Raw genomic sequence first — 23,506 nt, forward strand, 5'->3', positions numbered from 1 at the left:
TGTTAAGTGAATATTTCTCTACAAAGTTATGTCATGTTAAGAAATATTAATTGGTTTTTGTTTTATAATTTTTTTAAACAGATGTTTATTTTTTTCTCTAAAATTTTGCTCTTTTTCTTCTATAACTCTTGAATTATACAATATTCTTTTACAATTTGTTATAAAAATGAAGGAAAAGAAGTAAACAATGTTGTGTATAAATTTCATTGATATATTGTAGGCAGTTTTTGAGAAAATGTTCCTCAAAGATGAAAATTTTAAAGTTACGGGAAATGGTTTATAAAGTTTTTTAATACATTCCTGCCCCATATGATGGATTATCAGCATCCTCTTCTTTTTTTCCAGTGTTAGTTTCCTTTTCCCTGGTCTTTTCTTCCCTTTTGCTTTTGTCTCTTCTTCGTGCACCTCTTAGTCTTTCTTCATCAATTAGGCACATTTTGGAAATACTGTTGTGTCGTCCTGGTTGGACACCTAAATGTTTCAGCACATCACATTTGGTAATGTTTCGTTCATTGTATGTTGCCACTGCATCATACACTCCAAAATGCAATGTTTTTATCTGTACAAATGCTCTTTTGGGAATCCTAATCCAAATTAAATTATTTACACTTTAATTTGGATTTTATGTTTTCCCATGTAAACACTTTTCCAATAAACTTGGCTGTGATAAATCTCTGAATATGGGCTCAATTACATCAATTACAGCATTTGGCAAACTGTTTTTATGGACATATTCCTTTCCTGATTGGTACTTACACCACTGTGGGGCACAGTGCATGTTGTGGGTGCTCATTTGTTGATGCAGTATGAAAATAATGCCCATACTGCTCTCCTCATGTGCTCAATGCTTCTTGTATTTTGCCTAATTGCACACCCATAATACCTCTGCAATCTATCAGTTGCTTCATCTGTCAATCTCCCTCTTCCTCCAAGGGTCTTACCATCACTAAGCTTCTGGGATCCTAATGTCTGCGTTAGTTTTCACAAGTGAGGCCCCATGCGCTTCTGCACATGTCCAATGCACTCCTGTTTTTTAATGTGAATTTCATTGCCATAACGTTTGAGTTCCTTTACAGCTTTATATCCCTTAGAATCACCATCTCATAGATAGATAGTGTATCATACATCATACCACTCCTGTGATCTGGAAAAAATTGCTTTCACTCCCTCTACTTCCATCGCTCCACTCGTGCCGTGAAAATTTGCTTCACAGCTTTCACCATGTTCGTCCTTGGTATTGCCCTTACATCTACAATGTTTTGAGAGAACAGCAACATCAATTGCTTTGCAACTGTCTCCACAGGTAGCTGTCACAACTCCATTTACAGATTTATGACCTCTACATTGCCACGATCCATCTAAAGCAACAGTTAAATCTCTACAATTCCCATTATCTGTCACAGCTTCTCCAACTGCTTTCTTCATTGTTGCTTGAGCAATATCTTCAGCAGAAGATCCCACCATTCATTATAAAATCCAAACTTTGTTGGTGGTTTTGGCAAGTTCATAACGCCACATAACATTGTCCCTGCAGCACTGCCCTCGCCAATGCAATGCAAGCCATACACTAGCCGGTAATTTCCAAGAATGATTGCCTATCGAAGTAGCTGGGTCCAAACGACACATATCGAATGCGCCACTCCGGTGGCGGGCGTTGTGATCAATTATTGGTGATCATCATTTTTGTCTGTTTCTGTTGTTCCTGTAGTTGCTCAAATTACATACCTCCACAAATTATTTGTGAGTTGCTAGGGAAACCCAGATGATTTATATTGTTAGTGAGTGGGATGTCTGGTGTTCTTGATGTTTCTTCAGCGGATTCTCTCACAGGGAAAAATCTAATTCCATGATTATCCAGCATAGAAAATTGTTTGACTGTTTGTCGCAAATATGGAATACTACCAGATGGGGGAAGAAGGGACTGTGTAGACTGTGGTGGTGCGAAGTGTGTAAAACTTCATAAGAATGGTTTCGATGCTGAAATACCGTTACAATTTCATTGTGGACAGTGCGGAAAACGAACAAGTATCACGAAGAAGACATGGTTCAACTCTTCCAAATTATCCATCCTGACCACTGTAATGGACTTTAATATGACGACAACACCGATGACGAGTAAGGTAAGTTGTCTCTTTTGCAATTACAAGTATTTTTGTAATGCTCTTCTTTTGTCATTGCTGTAGTGACCACTGTAAACATACTCGAAATGCCCGCCATCAGGTTTGAATGATAGATTTACAATCGCACGTTTGGTATGTATTGTTTGGACCCAGTGACTTCGATAGGCAATCATTCTTGGAAATTACCCACTAGCTTAACATTTATATCATACATCTTCTTTCCACTATTACCAGTACAAGGAACACTGTTAGAATTAGAAAATGAAACTTCTACAGTACATTTGTTACACTTCAATAACATTTTACATGCCAAACCAATGTATGAAGTTATTTTCAATTCCAGTCCTCTTTCTTTGCAAACTTGGCATAATACGTTATGTTTCAAAATATTAGAGAGCCAGAAAATGTTAATTATTTCATTCACAACATTACTGTCACTTTCATAGTTTTCAAATTTTTCTTTGCTGTCACAAAGTTTCTTGCTGGAAGAAGTTCTATCACATTCATTTGGAGTAGTCGGTGAAGCAGTCTGAGCAGCATCTCCCTTCGAAACAATAAAAGATTTATTCTTCCACTCATTTTGCCTTTTCTTAAACACTTGATTGCTGAAACGGGGCATACTGATATCCACAAACCAAATACGTAAAACAGGTATGTGCAAAATCTACATCTACATCTACATACATACTCCGCAATCCACCATACGGTGTGTGGAGGAGGGATCCTCGTACCACAACTAGCATCTTCCACTCCCAAACAGAACGAGGAAAAAATGACTGCCTATATGCCTCTGTACGAGCCCTAATCTCTCTTATCTTATCTTTGTGGTCTTTCCGCGAAATATAAGTTGGCAGCAGTAAAATTGTACTGCAGTCAGCCTCAAATGCTGGTTCTCTAAATTTCCTCAGTAGTGATTCACGAAAAGAATGCCTCATTTCCTCTAGAAACTCCGACCCGAGTTCCTGAAGCATTTCCGTAACACTCGCGTGACGATCAAACCTACCAGTAACAGATCTAGCAGCCCGCCTCTGAATTGCTTCTATGTCCTCCCTCAATCCGACATGATAGGGATCCCAAACACTCGAGCAGTACTCAAGAAGAGGTCGTATTAGTGTTTTATAAGCGGTCTCCTTTACAGATGAACCACATCTTCCCAAAACTCTACCAATGAACTGAAGACGACTATCTGCCTTCCCCACAACTGCCATTACTTGCTTGTCCCACTTCATATCGCTGTGCAATGTTACGCCCAAATATTTAATTGACATGACTGTGTCAACCACTACACTACTAATGGAGTATTCAAACATTACAGGATTCTTTTTTCTATTCATCTGCATTAATTTACATTTATCTATATTTAGAGTTAGCTGCCATTCATCAAATACGCAAAATTGAACAGCTAAACAACCCAAAGCGAACTCCACAAGTCAACACACATGTTATAGCATTTGTATTTACCGATATAAACAGTCACTTGTCACAGAGATAAAGCCACACAACATTGGAAAACAAAACACTGTCTAATTCTGCAAAGATACCCTGCTTGCAGCCAGTGAGCGGCACCGTCAGAGGTGACACACCAAGTCGTTACAACCGTTTACGTGGCGCGTCAACTTTGCAGCGATAAAAAACACACTTAGAATTTACTTAGAAGGGTGAAACTTGATTTGTTTTATTCAGAAAACTCCAAATAATTTTATAATGAAAAAAAAACCAAAAAACATTAATTTTGTCATTTTTATCGTTCCAGCTCCCCTTAACACAGGACCCAATGGATCATGGAAAAAAACAACACTTGTGCAATGGACCCTGGAAAAGGAATGAGAGAGCATGGTTTCACAAAGTGAATCACTTTCCAAGATCAATTCCATTTAAACAGCTTTGTGAACAAGCATAGCTGCCAAATATGGGGATCAGAGAACCCAAGAGTAATTCATGAAAAATACATGCATCCTCAGTGAATTACAGTTTGGAGTGGGATTTGGAGTGTTGGCTTAATCCGTCATTACTTTTTTGAAGATGAACAAGGAAGGGCTGTCACACTAAATGGAGTTCACTTTTTATTGCACGATGCACACTGCTTTCCTTTGGCCCCATTTGGATCAAATGTAGATCGAGAATTTTAATTCCAACAAGACGGCACAACCTGCCACACTTCAGGGGACACAATCCCTCCATTGCATGAAAATTTCCTTGACAGACTAATCTTGTTATGATGAGATCAAATCTATCCACCTCAGTCTTGTGACCTGACCTATTGGGGATACACTAAATCATGAGTTTACAAGAACAAACCCCTTAATCCGTTGGAACTCAAACAAGAAATTTAACATATTCATGACGAAGTTGATGGGGAAAAGTGTGAGTGGGTGATGGTTAATTTCATGGGCCAAGCAATCACTTGTAGCATTTGTGTGTGTGTGTGTGTGTGTGTGTGTGTGTGTGAGAGAGAGAGAGAGAGAGAGAGAGAGAGAGAGAGAGAGGGGGGGGGGGGTTAGGTGGTCGTATACCAGACACTATGTTTCACGTTTAAATCACAACACCTCCTGAAGAGAATTGTGTGCTTTGTTGGCTTCTTTCAAATAAATGCATTCAATTTATAGTTGCTTCAAATCCAGTCTTCTGTTTGAGACACCCTTTATTTTCATTTCCCTTTTTATTGAATTATCTTGTGCTACAGTGCAACTAAAGTTCTACTTTTTCTGAAATTATGTCTTCATCTAATCATATATTGCCACATCAGCAAAACAATCCACATCGCTTTTGTCATTATATAATCTTGCATAATTTACAATATCACTATACTGACATGTCCTACATCACAATACACACAGTACACCTTTTTCATTTCAAATGATTAGTGGACCAATAAAGTACAGTTACACTCCAAGGAAATAAAGTGTTTATTCAGCAGAAGCAGCAGTGAGAATATTTTGTGACGGAAATCCACACATACATTTAAATTCACATTTTGCAAACCACTGAATTGCATGGCCGAAGACCCCTAACATCATATCACTTGTTACAGTTTTTTCCAGTTCTAATTATGTATAGAGCATGGAGAAAATGACTACTTAAATACCTATGCACATGCTATAATTAGGCTAATGCTCACTTTGTGACCTCAATGGGAGTGATACGAAAGAAGCTAAAATACAGGGATGCTACAAATGATTCATTCATTTTCATAGTTCTATATTTTCCAAAGTATTACATGCACAGGTTTGATTGATGCATGAATAGAACTGTAAACTCACCGAATTTGCATTGTGCTCACCAGTTGGTGTTACGAGTGCAGCACTCTGACAAAATGGTAACAAAGATGTTTATCTGCTACAGCAGTGGAGGAAGTATTCACAAGGAATTAGAAAGAACTACTGTATAAGCAGAGGATTGTGTGTTGGTATCTAGACAAAGCTGCATGGGCTGTTTTTCTTCTGAGGACCCTGTGACAGGTACCACTCACCTCGATACAATGAACTTGTGATTATTTCTACAACTGACTTCTGATTCCAAAAACCATCTTCTAACAAGATGGGACACCCCCCTCATTGGAGCAATGATGTTTGATGCTACGAAAACGATGAACTTCTGTGTTGCTCTATTGGGCATAGAGACCCCCTCCCTCAGGTCACCTGACTCAATGCTTTGTGACTTTTTCCTATCTTTGGGAGTACATTATGGACCACATTTATGTACTCCCACTACCAACAAAAGTGGATTGGCTCAGAGAACACACAAATGCTGCTGTGATGACCACTGACATGATGTTCTAAAGAAGGTGTGGAATGAGCCTTAGTATCTCTTGGAAGTGTGTCATGTGACAAGACGGGCACTTGCAGAATATTTGTAGAGTTTTTGGTTCAATTCATGCATCAAACATATTTGTACATGTAATATTTTGGAAAATAATGAACTCTGAAAACAGTTAATAATTTCTAATAGCTCTGAATATTTCTAGATTCTTCACTTTACACTGGTTATTGAAACTCTGTATGCAAGCTTTCAAGGGATAGCTGGCATCAAGTGTTTACAAATTAAAGTTTTGCATCATTTCCATGAGACTCCCCAGAGCCAAGCAAACCTATGATCACTCATGTTGCCTTTGTTTGAGTATGTTTTAACGTCATGTAGACGTAGAGAAAAAGAAATTGAATTGAGTTTCTGTACAAGTCTCCTGTTCTGTGTGGTTTGAGTCCACACACTTGAACAATATTTCATTATTGGAGGCACAAGTGTTTTATGAACAGTTTCATTTGTAGACTGACTACCATGCCAAATTGGGGATAATGATATATACAAAGAAGGGAGGTAAAAATGTTAACAGGTGTTTTTATTCATGGGGGAGCCTCACAGAAATGTTGTAGAATTGGAAAACAGATGTAAATTATCTTCCAAAAGCCTGTTTACAATTCCCAGAACCAGTGTTAAGTGAGTCTAGAGAGATTCTTGTGCCTTCTACATATTGCTCTCCACAGAGGCATTTAGGCCGTCATTGATCCCCTGCTGAACACATTGGAATGAGAAGAAACCATAATGTGTGGCACTGTGCTAAGTATCTACTGCCATGCACTTCCCTGTGGTTTGCAGAATATGTATGTAGACACAGAACTATGACTACACTGTCAGAATACATGACACAAAAATAATTTTCTTGTAAACTTTGCCTCTATGTCTAATACTCAGAGTGGACTTGTGTACTCCGGAGCAAAGGCATTCAACTAGCTTTCATTTAATATAAAGCAGGAAACTGGAAATCACAACAAAAATTAATTAAAAATACATCTTAATATGAATTTTTTCTACAAGTTATCTGAATTTCTAGATTCAACGCTAAAAAATTCTGTTAGCTACATGGCAAGTAGAAGTGTATGCTGTAGAACTTCTTGTTTAGTAGAAATGTACTGTAAACGGAGCTCTTTACTTATGGATGTAGATAACTATGATTGTAATCAAGAAAAGCTATCAATAGATCAACAGCAGTCACTTAGTATAAATGAGGCAGCAGCTTTTTTCCACAGCAGCTTCATTCCAAAAATACTGTACACAGATTAAGTTTTTATAATTTACCTGTCTGTTGTTAATATATCTTTAATTGTTCCCCCTCACCCACCCCCTCCCCATGAACTGCACACCTAGCTGTGGTGGGGTGGCATGCATGCCTCCATGATAGAGATAGCTGTACCATAGCTGCAACCACAAACGGGTATCTGTTGAGAGACCAGACAAACATGTGGTTTCTGAAAGGGGGCAGCAGTATTTTCAGTAGTTACAGGGGCAACAGTCTGGATGATTAACTGATCTGGCTTTGTAACATGGTCTTGCTATGCTGGTACTGCAAATGACTGAAAGCAAGGTGAAACTACAGCCAACATTTTTTCTCCAAGGGAATGGAGCTGTATTGTATGCTTAAATTAGGTAAAATATTCTGCAGGTAAAATAGTCCCCCACTGGTATCTCCAGCCAGGCACTACCCTAGGGATTCTGTCATCCAGAAAAACTGAAGAAAATTTAAAAAGGGGATTGGATAGGTTGACGATAGATATAGTGGCAATTTGTGAAGTTCAATGGCATGATAAACAGTACTCCTGGTCAGGTGAGTACAGGGTTATAAATACAACACCAAACAGGGGTGATACAGGAGTAGGTCTAATAATGATTAAGAAAATTGGAATGCAGGTAAATACTATGAACAGCAGAGTGAATGCATTATCTTAGCCAAGGTAGACACGAAGCCAACATCCACCACATTAGGACAAGTTTATGAGCCAGCTAGCTCCACAGATGAAGAGACTGAAAGAATGTATGATGAGACAAAAGAAATTATTTACATAATTGAGGGAGAGAGAGGTTTAATTGTGATGAGGGACTGGAATTCGGTAGTAGGAAGAGAAGGAAACCTAGTAGGTGAATACGGACTGGACGAAAGGAATGAAAGAGGAAGCAGAATTTTGCATAGAGCATAATTTACTCACTGCTCATTTTATTGATTGGCGACTCCATGGAGTGCTGTGTGCACAATGTCCATATATGTTAAATTAAAAGGAACGTCAGCGTTGGCCGTAATATTGAAGTTTTATTGATAGTATAATCGATTTTCGATCACATGGTGATCATCTTCAGTGCTGTACAAATTAAACTGAGACACTGGTATCAAGTTATCAATAACCAAAACTTGGTTATTGATAACTTGATACCAGTGTCTCAGTTTAATTTGTACAGCACTGAAGATGATCACCATGTGATCGAAAATCGATTATACTATCAATAAAACATCAATATTACGGCCAACGCTGACCTTCCTTTTAATTTAACTGCTCATTTCGTTTAAGAATCCTGAAAGAAGGAAATTTTCAGATTGATTCTACAATGGAAAGAAAAGATTTCAGAACCAAATTTTAAATTGCAAGACATTTCCAGGGGCAGGTGTCTACTCTGACCACATTTTTTGTTATGAGCTGTATATTAAATCTGAAGAAACCGCAGAAAGGTAGTAAATTAAGATGATGGGACCTAGATAAGTTGAAAGAATAAGTGGTGGTTGTGAATTTGAGAGGGAACATTACACGAAGATTGACTACAAAAGGGGAAAGGAACATAGTACAAGACAAATGGCTACGTTTGAGAGATGAAATAGTGAAGGAAGCAGAGGACCGAATAGGTAAAAAGACAAGACTTAGTAGAAATCCTTGGCTATCACAGGCAATATTGAATTTAATTGATGAAGGAGGAAATATAAAAATGCAGCAAATGAAGCAGGAAAAGGAAATGAAAATATCTAAAAAAAATGAGACTGACAGGAAATACAAAATGGCTTTGCAGGAGTTGCTACAGAACAAATGTAAGGATACAGAAGCATATATAACTATGGGAAAAATAGATACCACATACAGGGAAATTAAACAGATGTCTGGAGAAAAGAAAAGCAGCTATATGATTATCAAAGGCTCAGAAGGAAAACCGGTACTAAGCAAAGAACGGAAACCTGAAAGGAGTATATAAAGAGGGCTATGCAAGGGAAATGAGCTTGAAGGCAATATTATAGAAAGGGAAGAGGATGTTGATGAAGATGAGATAAGATATATGACACGGTGAGAAGAATTTGACAGAGCACCGAATGGCTTAAGTCAAAACTAGGCTCCTGAAGTAGATGGCATTCCCTCAAAACTAATGATATCCTTGGGACTGTTCGACCTGGTGTGCAAGATATATGAGACATGTGAAATACCCTCAGACTTCAAGAAGAATATAGTAATTCAAATTCCAAAGAAAGCAGGTGCTGATAGGAGTGAGTATTACTGAACTATCAGTTCAATAAGTAACTAACGTTACTAACATTAATTATGTACAAAGTAATGAGAATACTGATAGAAGCCAACCTCAGAGTGACCAGTTTGAATTCCAGAGAAATGTGGGAACATGTGAGAGTACATGGATTCTATGACTTATCTTAAGAGACGGGTGAAGGACATGCAAGTCTTCATTTACAGCTTTTATAAATTTGGAGAATATGTGTAAATGTCAATCGGATAAAACTCTTTGAAATTCTGAAGGTAGGTAGGGTAAAATACTAGTTGCAAGAGGTTACATACAACTTCTGCAGAAATCAGATTTCAGTTATGAGTCAAGGAGTGTGAAAGGGAAGCAGGGATAGAGAAAGGGGTCAAAGCAGAATTGTACCTATTGCTGATTTTTATTCAGTCTGCAAATGGAGCAAGAATGTCTGAGAGTGAAATTGTAGTTCTGTCTCAGACAGCAAAGGACTTTGAAGCTGAACGGAATGGACAATGTCTTGAAAGGATGGTACAAGGTGAACATTGACGTAAGTACACCAAGGGTAATATAATGTACTCTGATTAAATCAGGCAGTGCCGAGGGAATTAGATTAGAAAATGAGACATTAAAAGTAATAGATGAGTTTTTCTACTTGGGCAGCGAAACAACTAATGCACGTAGACTGGCAACAGCCAGAAAAGTGTCTCTGAAGGAGAGAAATTTGTTAACATCAAATACAGATTTAAGTTTTAGGTCTTTTCAGGAGTTCTTTGTCTGGAGTGTAGCCATTTATGGAAGGGTGGTCAATAAACAGTTTGGACAAGAAGAGAAGCTTTTGAAATGTAGTGCTACAGAAGAATGTTGAAGGTTAGATAGCCAGATTGCATAACCAATGAGCTTAGCACATTTCATCTTTTCTCACATTTTGCTTGCTGTCTCAATCATTAATTCCTCTCTGTGTAAATTTCAGACACCACAAACTGACTGAGCTCTCCCAAACGGCACTGATTCTGTATATCATCATTCTTTCTGTCTGTCTGTGGTGATGCATAAAGATAGTTGCATGATTAAGGAAATTCCAGCAAGAAAAGATACGAACTGTGAGACTTTGATATTTAATTATGAACATACACGCATGCGTGTGCATGCACACACACACACACACACACACACACACACTCACACACACACACACACACACACACACACACACACACACACACACATCCTCTACTTTACTTACAACATAGGTTATATACTGAACACTGAAGATACTATGGCATACTGTACCTGCATAAGAATAAAATACCACATGGCATGGATGTTACACGTCCTTGCCAGTCCAAATAAGTAGCAGAATACACCAGAGAAAATCATCCCAAGTGATAGGAAGTACCTTAAGTTTACTCGCTCTGCTATAATTCCACTGCAAATGGGAAGTAAAACTGTAAACTTGTACCCATTGGTTAGTGCTTCAACTACTACATGCACATCTTCATTAATTCTGTACTCACCTCACAAACATTCCAGCACTGTAAGCAAACAAAAATGCAGAGTCCAGTGTGCCAAACAATGTGGAATAGTCATCTCGATCTAAAAATATTATATAAAGAAGGGAAGAATAAGCAGAACACCTCAAGCACTCATAACAAAGAAATGATAATTTAAATATCAATGCCTTCTTTAACTAAGTTAAATATGATACATATGTTGCTTTTGTATGTAGAAGGCTACTATCTATTTTAATGCAAAGACTGCCAGCATTTTTAACTTTGGAATTTTCAGTTAATATTCTGTTAAACTTTAAAAAAAAGAGAACTAAGACTAAATGCTACATTATGAGAAAGATTATTTATCGAACTGTTAAACTAGTGTCTTACTAATACAATTTTTAAGTATAATTTCTTGGTTAAACTTATATAATGGATCCCCCCCACTCCCTTGAAACCTTGGTTGTGGGAACAGACTGATCTGTAGTGCAGCCTGAGGTCTAGGTTAGGTTGGAAGGTCACAAAATGTGAAGGCATAAAATCTGGTTGTGGTAACAAACTGATTAGTAGTGGACCCTAATATTTACATCCATGACATATTGAAAAATGCAAAAGATGGGAGTGGGGGGGATGGTTTCCAATAAGTAACTTTTAACAATTTCTTCATTATTGTGCAAAAATTATTGAATAAATCTGCAGTAGGCCTACACCAAAAATTGTAATGTGTACTAACAAGAAGAAAATCACAGAACTGAAAGATTTAATATTATATATTACTATTTATATTAATTTTAATAGAACTAACTGCTTATGTATCAAAAGCTACAACTGAAATTTATCTCAGACCATACATCATAGACACATATGCCATGCAAAGTATCTGAACTGAGGAAAACTGGCTTTTTCTATGTGTAATAATTGTAATATTTGAAACACTAGACACAGGTAATGACTTAGTCTCCATTAAAATAGTGAACAGATAAATTTGGCAAAATTTCTTTGCTGTTTAAAAGCTGCACGTTCATTTGAGTAACTAGTAATGTACATTGGATAACGAACATGTAAGGAACTGTAAATGAAACATCACCTACAGTATACACAGTTAGAGGGCAATCTATATCAACAAGTAGTGTTTATGAGAGAGATAACAATTTTTTTTACAAATAAATTCTTACCAAATGGAGCCCAGTCGCACCATGTTGAAACATTTGCATCATCATCAGCACCAGGAGTCAGTCCACTGCAGTTCTGATGAAACACGTTTTTCACCACACTTAATGGCTTTCGTGACATATGATAAAACATGTATGACATGTAGGTCAGTGACAGAACACTGACTTTATATCTGAATGGGGACAAAAATGAATACAGCACTTAGAAGATAAAGAGGCGATTTAACCTTACTTACAAATAGGCAAAACTGTTTCATTAGCCCAAGCGCCCGTTTAGGACAAACAACTAGAACAAAAATACACAACAAATAAAGTTTAAAACGTACACATACTGTTTGTACTCACAGTAAAGCTCGTCTTGATCCAGCTTCAATACTGCAACAGTCCGACACTTTTTGTATGGCGATTATGCCGAGCGGCACGTCCGTGTAGCGCGACATTTTCTTAGACGTTTTTCGCCGCCTCCTGGTGAATACCTCACAGAAAATTGGGAGACTCTTTGCTTCCTGCAGGTGTTCTGCCCTGGTCCCAGTTGTCACTCCATTTCTCGCAGTAGTTGTGAGAGTTTCTCCAGATTTTCCGAAGTTGGGTGGTGCAGCTGACCCACTGCTGTGAAGAAATCAGCAAATTAGAAGGCTACAAAATCATCACATTCATTTTTCACTTACGATAACTTTATCTACTTTGCGATACCGCCCTAATTGGCGAGGTACGAGGTTATGGGAGCTCCAAAAGACTAGCAGCAAGAACGCTCAAAAACCGTAACAGGCAACCAGAGGGGCAAACTTCCGCCCCACACTTAAAACAAGCCCGATTTTTGACTTTGTCAGGTCGCTGCCTCAATTTCTTCACAGCACAGTGTGTAATGTTTACACGCACCTTCTGTCATCCGATGACACAAAGCGTGGGACTGCACAAAGACTCTGGCACTCCCATACGCATCTCCCCCCCCCCTCCCCCCTCCGAGCGAAACGGCTTCTTTGCGTAGGCTACTGGTGGAGGCCACGGCAGCGCCGACAAGAGCAATGACTACATCCCGCTATGATGAATTAAACGTGACAAAGATACACAGAGAGAATGAAGATTTGTGATTGGTGAAACACGCATTCTTCTCGCCGTCACTGCATATGACACGGTATACAGAATGTTGAGGTACATCGATTTCCGCAACCTTGTGCCTAAAAATGAACACGTTTGGCTTCGAAATAGATATGACAACTGGAAGACAATAAATACATCTCAGTGGATGCAGGGAAGGATACAAAGAGAGTAACAAAATGTATTTATTTGTCTCCATAAAGCTCTTGAAAGCTGGCGTTCTTGCTGATTGCCATCACCACGGGAGCTCCAAGACTGTCAACGCGCGGTTGACAATTGTGATGAATGTTATAGCGGTGTCAGAAAGCAGCGCCTGGCCCACCAAAACGGTGACGATGTCAATGGCGGAGATAATAAGCAAACTTTCGATTTTTATACAAGGCATTTTATCAGACAGTTAAAAACCTTTAGTAAGCGCGCTAGATATTAGGATGAATTTCTTCTTTCACCAACGGCAACGATTCGTTTATGTGAAAAATGCCAAGCCGTCCTCGGTTTGGAGTCTGTATCTGCAAACCACTGTGAAGCGCATGGCAGAGGGTACTTCTCATTGTGGCATGTATTAGAGTTTCTAGCCGTTCCACTCGTCTATGGAGCGTGGGCAGAATGACTGGATATCTCTGTGTGCGCTGTAATTAATTTAACAGAAATCTGGTTGAAACATGAAATTGTTAGCAATGAGTTTTTTGGGGAAAATTTAATTATATATCGAAAGGATAGGCAAATGGGAAATGTAAGTGGTGTATTTGTTGCAGTAGACAGTAAACTCAGATTCACCGAGATAGAAACTGAAGTTGCATATGAGACTGTTTGGGCAAGACTCAGTATTAGGGGTGGATATGAAATGATAATTGGATCCTTCTGTCACTCACCAGGTTCGTCTTCTGAAGTAACCGAAAGCTTTAGAGAAAACCTCAATTTACTTGTACTTAAGTTTCCCAATCACAATGGAATCATCGGTGGAGACTTTATCATCCGAAAACCAATTGGGAAAATTACAGTTTTGTTAATGGTGAGCGTGATAAAACATCCTGTGAAATAATACTAAATGCCTTCTCTGAAAACTAAGTAGAACAGATAGTTCGGAATCCCGCTCAAGATGGAAAAAGGGTTAGATCTAATGGCAACATCTAGACCTGACCTCTTTGAGGATCTCCGCATCGAAACTGTTATCACCGACCATGATGTGGTCGTAGCAACAATGATTACCAAAGGACAAAGGACAACTAAAACAAGCAGTAAACTGGATTAAAAAGTTGGTAGTGTCATACATCAATTCGAGATCTTCCGCACAGGGCAGGAGCATGCAGAAGAACTATGGCCCAAATTTAAAAGAATAATTGACCATGCGCTGGATAGGTATGTGCCCAGTAGAACAGTTCACAATTGGAGGGACCCCTCATGGTATACAGTCAGTGTAAAGAAACAGATTACTGCATAATAGGTGTAAAACAAATTGTAGGTTTATAGACAGAGAGATACTGAATGAAACGCATTTGGCTGTCAAGAGAGCAATGTGTGATGCCTTCAATGACTACCGTAGCAGAATAACGTCAAATGATCTTTCACAAAACCCAAAGAAATTCTTGTCGTATGTAAATGCTGTTTGTGGCACCAAAGTTATTGTCCACTCTCTAGCGAGTGAGGCAGGAACTGAAACTGAGGGTAGCAAAGCAAAAGCTAAAATGCTTAACTCCGTTTACAAAGGAAAACCCATGAGAATCGCCCAAATTTAATCCTCGCACCACTAAAAAGATGAGTGAAATAAGTATTAATGTCAGTGTTATTGAGAAACAGCTGAAATCGTTAAAACTGAATAAAGCTCCAGGGGCCGATTGAGTCCCTGTTAGATTCTATACTGAATTTGCGGCTGAGTTAGCCCTTCTTTTAACTATAATCTATCGTACATGCTTTGAACAAAAAACCGTGCCCAATTCTTTGAAAAAAGCGCAGGTCACACTTGTGTAGAAGAAGAGTAGTAGAAATGATCCACAAAGCTACCGTCCAAAATCCTTAACATCTATTTGTTGTAGAATCTTAGAATATATTCTGAGCTCAAACATAATGATGTATCTTGAACAGAATGACCTCCTCCATGCCAACCAGCATGGATTCCGAAAACATCGATTTTGTGAAACAATCTTCGCACTTTTCTCACATAACATACTGAAATCTGTGGATCAAGCACAGATTGATGCAGTACCATACCTTCACTTATCGTCAAATGTACGATCATATGGGGTATCAAGTGAAATTGATGACTGGATTGAGGAATTTTTGATAGGGAGGACGCAGTATGTTATCTTGGATAGAGAGTCATCGTCAGATGTGGAAGTACCCTCTGGTGTGCCCCAGAGAAGTGTTTTGGGACCCTTGCTGATCATATTATATATTAATGACCTTGCAGACAATATTAACAGTAACCTCAGACTTTTTGCGGATGATGCAGTTATCTCTAATGAAGTACTGTCTGAAATTAGCTGCACAAATATTTAGTCAAAGTGGTGCAAAGTTTGGCAACTTGTTTTAAATGTTCAGAAATATAAAGTTGTGCACTTCACAAAACAAAACAAAAAAAGGTATCCTATGACTGTAATGTCAATGAGTCAGTGTTGGAATCGGTCAACTCATACAAGTTCCTTTGTAGGGATATGAAATGGAATGATCATATAGGCTCAGTCACGGGTAAAGCAGACTTTGGTTCACTGGTAGAATTCTGGAGAAGTCCAACCAGTCTACAAATGAGATTGCTTACAAGTCACTCGTGCGACCGTTTCTAGAATATTGCTCAAGCGTGTAGGATCAGTATGAAATAGTACTAACAGGTTTGTTTGATCTGCGGGAGAGTGTCACAAGATAATGAAGGAACTGAACTGGCAGATTCTTGAAGAGAGACGTAAACTATCCTGAGAAAGTCTATTAACAAAGTTTCAAGAACCGGCTTTAACTGATAACCCTAGGAATATACTACAGCACTCTAGGGATCGTGAGGATAACATTAGAACAATTACAGCGCGCGCAGAGGCATTCAAACACTTATTCCTCCCTCGCTCCATACGTGAATGGAACAGGAAGAATCCGTAATAAATGGTACAATGGGATGTACCCTCTGCCGTGCACTTCACGGTGATTTGCGGAATATAGAAGTAGAAGTAGAAATGTCCCTACGAGAGTGATAAGTAGCGGGTTGTATACTATTCCTAGTCATAATTTAAAGCCAGTTCTTGAAATTTTGTAAGTAGGTTTTCTCGGGATAGTACACGTCTACCTTCGAGAGTCTGTCATTTACGAGGTCACTGACTTTGATCGTGTTCTAGGCACTGAATGTCACACGATAACAAGCCCATGAGGGACGTTTCCGCTCTTCTTAACTTGTCCAAGTTGACTGTTGGTGATGTGGATGTGAAACAGAAACGCTGAGTAACAGCCAGAGTTAAACCAAGACCAGGAAGACAACAAGTACTGACGGACAGCGACTACGGAGCATTGCTGAGGATGGTTGTAGAAAATCACATGAAATTTGCGGAAGGAATTACTTGTGAGTTCCAAAGTGCTACCCACAGTCCAGCTAGCACAACAACTGTTCATAGGGCGTTAAAAAGAGTGTAGCCAATGCCAATTGCACAGTTGGTGACTGGAAACAAGTGAATGAGCTTATACTCTGCAGCAATCCGATGTGAGGGTTTGGGTTTAGATTAGATTTTCTTTCCCCCTTCCCTGTCCTAAAAGAGGCATCCCTCTGACACCTGTGACCACTGGTATTTTACCACTTGCGACAGTGTCCCCCCTTAAGTTTTCTGCAATCAACCCAGACAGTTTTCCCTTTCCTTTCCTATTGAGGTGAAGGCCATGCCTAGTGTAGTCCCACCTATCGATAGCATCCACAGGAATCAAACCAATATGGGACCCTATATCGGTCTTAAGCAGCCACTCCAACTCCAAGTTCACCCTCCCTACAGAAGAGTTCAAATGAGGCCGATTATGGCGTCTCAACACAGACACAAATCCCACACTCGTATGCTTCGTTGCTGATGCTATCTTCACCAGGTCACTCTCTATGGAATATTCAGAGTCTCTGTCAATGCTATTTCCCGGACCACCCATTATAACCACGGCATCCTCCTTCGTGAAATCCTTGCATAAAGAACCTACATCCTCTGTTACCTGACCCAGATCTGCACTAGGCTTGAAAAAGTTTGTGACCTGGTACTCTGGACCTAGATTTTCCTGCAGTAGTTGGCCAACACCTCTACCATGGGAACTACCTAACAACAGAGCTTTCTTTCTCTTCACAAATTTCCCTACCTTTTTCAAGTCCTTGAAAGCTTGTTGTGCCCTTTCTACAGCTTCAGCTACATGAGGCTCATCCGATTCTGACTGAGGCAACAGGTCAAATCTATTTTCAAGATTTATGACAAAGTTGTCTGATGCTCTCCTTTGCCTGTTCCCCCTATTACCTGTTGCCACTTCCCACCTCTGTTCACCCTTCTCCCTCTTTAACCTGTCCAGATCCTCCCTTGCCTTGTCTAGGTCAGCTTGAAGAGCTGCAATTTTCCCTTCCTGTTCCAGTATTTTCCTGTCTCTACTGCAGATCCTACAATACCACTGGTGAGCCTCATTTATGTCCCCATTTCCCACGCCACTACATTCGCCCCAATGAAAGAAACTACAGCACCCATCACACCATACCCCGGAACTAACGATCCTACGGCATGTCACACACTTCTCACTCATGGTAAAAACAGAAATCGTATAAACTGATTTAAGTACTGACTAATACGTAAACAAAGGACCCTAGAAACTATTCATGCAGATATAAATAAATTGAAAGAGTATTGAATAAAAAAACTGGTGATTACATATAAGTTTAAGTCACTGTTTACTTACGATACGCGCGCGTAAAATTAAGCCTAAAATCCGTGCTATAGGCGCGAAAAGGAAAATAAACTTCTTATCCCGTTTAATCTTGTTTAACACTTCACTAACACTTCCACTAATGCAACAACACTTATGTTTATACCAACTGGAAACGTTTACCTATAAGTTTAATTCACTGCTTGCTTACGATTCGCGCGCGTGAATTAGGCCTAGGATTCGTGCTACAGGCGCCAGAAGAAAAATACGCTTCTTACACCGTTTAATCTTATTTTATACTTCACTAACATTTCCACTAATTTAACGACACTTACATTATATTTATAATACCTGTAGACGTTTAAAAATAGCTTAATAACAACGCTTTTTATAATTACTTAGTGCAGCAAATACTCGTAGAGTCCGCGTCGGCGCAGTGTTGCCAACCCAGGCGCTTACCTGGAGAACGTTGCCTGGGATCGCGCGTAGTGCCAACAGTGGAGTACGGGGGAGGTGATGTTATGGTAAGGGTGTGTGTGGTTAGGATGTGTTCCTCTTATTGCGTCCAAGGAACCGCGAAAAGAGAAAGGATACGAACACATTTTACAGCATTGTGTACTGTGTACATTAGAGGAAAAGCTCGGAAACGATGATTGCTTGTTTCAGCATGACAATGCGTCGCGTCATTAAGCAGCATCTGTGAGGCAATGGTTTGTGGACAGTAACATTCCTAAAATGGATTAGCCTGCCCAGGGTCCCGAACTGAAACCAATGGCACGCTTCTGGGTGAGTTAAAAAGGTTGGTTCCACTCCAGATCCCGGCGTCCAACATCACTGTCGTTTCTGGTTTCTGCTCTTGAAGAAGAATGGTATGCCATCCCTCCACAGACATTCAGACACCTCATTAAAGGTGTCCCCAGCACAGCTAAAGCTGTCATAAAGGCAAAGGGGTGATGCACCTCATATTAATGTCCAGTAGTAGATTATTATTATTATTCTCGAGTCAGAAACATACAGGTACATGTACATACATTTCACACAGTTGTCATTACTTTTCACCAAAACTTGGCCACTTTCAGTGCATTTACTGTTGTTTGTTGAAGATGATCTTCTGTACACGAGACTGGGCACAATTGACACCGAAGCATGTGCCGAACTGTCTGTTCTTCTCCACAGTCGCACAGAATATCATTTGGATCACTGTATCCCCATCTTGCCAAGTTAACTTTTGATCTTCCAACTCCAGATCTCAGTCTATTCAGGGACTTCCAAGCTGTCCATTCCCTGTCATAGCCTGGAGGTAAAGCTTCAACAACTCTTTTCTAACCAGGGAGAAGGTAGGTCGTAGCCTTCCATGGTTGTTACCTAGCTTTTTGATGTCCTAAGGTAACTCTTCCTTGACTTCAATCGTTGAGGATGTGGTTCATGCCCATGCAGAGCATGGGTTAATTTCCTGTTCCATTGCCTTTCTTTCCTTGTTCACAGCTGTCTCTCTCCGAACACATGGTGTTGCAATTCCTGAGAGGTGGTAACGCCATTTGACTGTAGTGGATTTCAAGCAACCTGTTATAATTCTGCACGTTTCGTTGGCAGCTAAAGCCAACTGTTTGGCGCGAGCTGAACTATACCAAACGGGACAGGCATACTCTGCCGCAGAATAGCATAGTGCCATTGCAGATGTTCGAATTGCTTCAGATTGACTATCCCGCTGTGATCTGGCCAGTTTCTGTAGGAAATTGTTCCTGGCGGAAACTCTCGACTTGCATTTCATGCAGTGCTTTTTGAAAGTGAGAGATCTGTCGAGTATCACTCCTAGGTATTTTGGAGTCTCGTAGTGTTCCAGTTCGACCCCCGACCATGCTATTTTCAACTTGCAAGTGGCTTCCTTGTTTCTCAAATGAAAAGCACACACTTGGACCTTTGAATGATTTGGTTGAAGCTGGTTTGTGTTGTAGCATCTGGATAGATCTTCAAGGGCATTCCTCAGGTTGTTCTCCACTGATTCAAACTCTGTGCGCTGGGTGGCTAGAGCGAGGTCGTCAGCATATAAGAAGCTCCTGGTATTTGGGGCTACAGGTTGGTCGTTCGTGTATAGATTCCTCACTTAATACCGGCTGATGAAACTTCATAATTCAGGTTTGACGGGATAGCTGATGTCTATCCTCAAGCGTCTGTAATTCAGTTTCTCAGTATCTCCTTTATGCTCTGAAGTGATACAAAGAAACCAGTCAACATTCTTGCTACTCTTCTTTGTATACGTTGAACATCCCCAGTTTGTCCTATTTGCTATTGGTCCAACACATCTGAGCAATACTCTCCAAATATCCTATATGAAAACTGAAGAGAATGTGGAGAAGGTCAGTAGAATTGTTCGAGAAGACCGCCGTCTGAGCGTTCGAGCAATTTGACAACTTGCCTGCATCAATAAGGAAACCGTTAGATTATGCTTGATGTTCTGAGCATGACAAAAATTTGTGCTAAAGTGGTGCAAAGAATCCTCACAAACGAGCAAAAGCAACATAGAGTGCACTACTGTGCTGACACTCTTGAAAACATTGAAAATGACCCTGGTTACCTCATCAAAGTAATTAAGTGTGATGAAACGTGGATATTCCAATATGATACAAAGACTAAGCGCCAATCCTTGCATTGGAAGAGTCCTCAATCCTATAGGAAGAAGGAAGCGCACATGACCAAATCAAAATTCAAACCAATGATGATCGTTTTATTTGATATCCAAGGTGTTATCTGTGATTATTGAGTGACTAAAGCTTATTATGTAACTGTTCTGAAGACCCTCCTTGAGCGTGTGCGATGCAGACGAGATTTGTGGAAAAATCGCTCATGGATTCCTTGTCAGGACAATGGGCCGGCCCATAACGCCATGTCTGTGAAGAGGTTTTTGGCGAAAAACAACATTCCAGTGATGGAATATCCACCGTAGTCGTTTGACCTACCTCCACGCAATTTCTTTCTTTTCTCGAAACTGAAGAGTGAGGCGACTACGCTGAAGTGGACAACATTTCAGTTGGAGTTAGACAATGAGTCCGGTTTCTTCATTGCCACACTTCGTATTCTCAACAGAAGCCAAGAGTCGACTGAGGAAATCGGGCGCTACGCCAGGCCGTGTGGATGCCGCATCTGAATCGTCGTGTCCGCTGTCGGGCCGACAGATCAGGTTTTCTGTAGCTGCCTTTACAAACGTACCTGTCACATCTGTGTCTTCTGTAAATGATAAAAGAATGGGTTTAATTTCCATTCGCCGGCGAGGTAATCAGAAACGGAGTGCAGCCCGGTTTGGGGAAAGATGTGCAAGAACATTGGCCGTGTCTTAAAAAAAAACCACCCCAGTGATTGCCGTTACAGAATTAAGGAAAGCAGGGAAAACATAACTCTGGATTGGGATTTGAACTAGTGTCCTGTCATGTGAGATGCCAGGGTGCTACCACTGCGCCACTTCGCTCTCCGTTTTTAGGTAGCAACTAAAATGTATTCTCTGAAGCTTTTGCAAACATGATCACTATGGAAAGCGGTAAGATTGCAGTTCTACCTTCAGCAACGCGACGTGTTGGTACTTTTATGTTTCAATACAACATTTTTTATTGTTCTTTCGTGGCCCATGGAGACTAAGTGGAAATTTGTGAACGGGAAAAAATTAAAGTAAACAGTGTAAACCATGATGCCTTATAGTTGAGTCATCAGCTCCAAAGATCCATAGGTGAGAGACTCTTAACATATCGCCCGCATCTCGTGGTCGTGCGGTAGCGTTCTCGCTTCCCACACCCGGGTTCGATTCCCGGCGGGGTCAGGGATTTTCTCTGCCTCGTGATGGCTGGGTGTTGTGTGCTGTCCGTAGGTTAGTTAGGTTTAAGTAGTTCTAAGTTCTAGGGGACTGATGACCATAGATGTTAAGTCCCATAGTGCTCAGAGCCATTTTTTTCTTAACATATCGTTAATATTTGCAGGCGTCTTGCTCAGTTGCTGCTTCCATTATGTTAATTACGTAGATAGCTACACAAGGCAGATAACATTCCTCCTTACCCAGATGAGAAACATAATAAGACTGTTAACAAATCGTGCGAAGGAAATGCGGCTGAAAGCAGCTTCCGGAAACAAGTATAGGATATAATAATAGTTTTTCATGAAAATACGTGCACGGAGGAGTGAACATGGGAAAAGGGGGTGGCAGGTGTTGTCGGAGAGGAAACAAGAAACCAGCGTTCTTTTTGGGGTCCATTTGGAAATTCTGTCAAGACGATGAAAGACAAATTCACTACATGTAATTGACACTGTAATTATTCCACAAGGAGGATTTTTATACATACTAGCGAACCCAGTAAAGCTCGCATTTGCTACTCTTCAGTACGTAGGGGAACTTGTTATATGTGGTAATCTTCTTCTCCCCCCTCTCTCCACCCATCTCCTCCTACCCCACTCTTTGTCCATCTCCTCATCATCATTCCATTCTGTCCATCGCCTCCTTCCCCCTCTCTCTGTCTTCATGTCCTTCTCCCCCCTTCCCCCCATCCTTCCTTCCTTCTCTGTGCATCTGCTGCTTCGCCATCTCTCTGATTTTGAGCCTTGTTTATTGTTGCTGCAATTTCAAATTCCATAGCAGTATTTTAATCATAAGCTGATAAACCATAAATACAACTTTTCTGTTTTCTGCGAAAACTGACCGCGAGGAAGAAAACAAGCCGCACGTATTCACACAACAGAGCAAAGCACAGCATTTTCTTTCTCGCAGTCGCTTTTAATGGAAAACTTACACGTTATACACACATCAATATAAGTTTTGCATCACCCCAGTTCCCAGAACTCCTGAAGATAGATGTTGATTGCGGATATTGTATCATAGAGACAGTTCATTTGACTGTTCAGAGATGTCGCTAAATACGCCCAAAGATATAAACAACCACGCATGAACAGCACCTATTAGACTGACGGGGTCCGACAGCCAATCAGTTGCAGTCATTCCACCATGAAGGAGGTACACGGCTCGTGTTGTCTGTAGTTCAACTGTGCCCAGACAGTCACTACCGCGGTTCGATCGCGTCCGCATTGTTACTTTGTGCCAGGAAGGGCACTCAACAAGGGAAGTGTCCAGGTGTCTCTGAGTGAACCAAGGCGATGTTGTTCGGATATGGAGGAGATACAGAGAGATAGGAACTGTCGATGACATGCCTCGCTCAGGCCGCCCAAGGGCTGTTACTGCAGTGGATGACCGCTACCTACCGATTATGGCTCGGAGAAACTCTTGACAGAAACGCCACCATGTTGAGTAATGCTTTTCGTGCAACCACAGGACGTCGTGTTACGACTCAAACTGTGCGCAGTAGGCTGCATGATGCGCAAATTCACTCCCGACTTCCACGGCGAGGTCCATCTGTGCAACCACGACACCATGCAGTACGGTACAGATGGGCCCAACAACATGCCGAATGGAGCTCTCAGGATTGGCATTACGTTCTGTTCACCGAGGAGTGTCGCAGAT

The 23,506-nt window shown here is 40.4% G+C and overlaps 1 protein-coding gene across 8 annotated transcripts in view; it reads right to left on the reverse strand.

Moving 5' to 3' along the window:
- The window catches only part of LOC126204414 (glucose-6-phosphate exchanger SLC37A2), a 376,862-nt gene that overhangs the window by 65,112 nt on the left and 288,244 nt on the right, over positions 1-23,506 (reverse strand). For 4 of the 8 annotated variants that reach the window (XM_049938795.1, XM_049938792.1, XM_049938797.1 and 1 more), the window contains exons 2-5: positions 12,406-12,669; positions 12,064-12,233; positions 10,913-10,991; positions 10,689-10,824 (exon numbers count right to left, since the gene is read on the reverse strand). In XM_049938795.1, the coding sequence (XP_049794752.1) occupies positions 10,689-10,824; positions 10,913-10,991; positions 12,064-12,233; positions 12,406-12,669 (649 nt within the window). Of the gene's footprint in view, positions 1-10,688; positions 10,825-10,912; positions 10,992-12,063; positions 12,234-12,405; positions 12,670-12,939; positions 13,078-23,506 lie in introns of those variants that run through there. The other 4 variants (XM_049938799.1, XM_049938794.1, XM_049938796.1 and 1 more) reach the window with 3 other exon arrangements.

Source organism: Schistocerca nitens, chromosome 9, assembly GCF_023898315.1.
Source record: "Schistocerca nitens isolate TAMUIC-IGC-003100 chromosome 9, iqSchNite1.1, whole genome shotgun sequence".
In the NCBI taxonomy this organism is placed as follows: Eukaryota; Metazoa; Arthropoda; class Insecta; order Orthoptera; family Acrididae; genus Schistocerca; species Schistocerca nitens.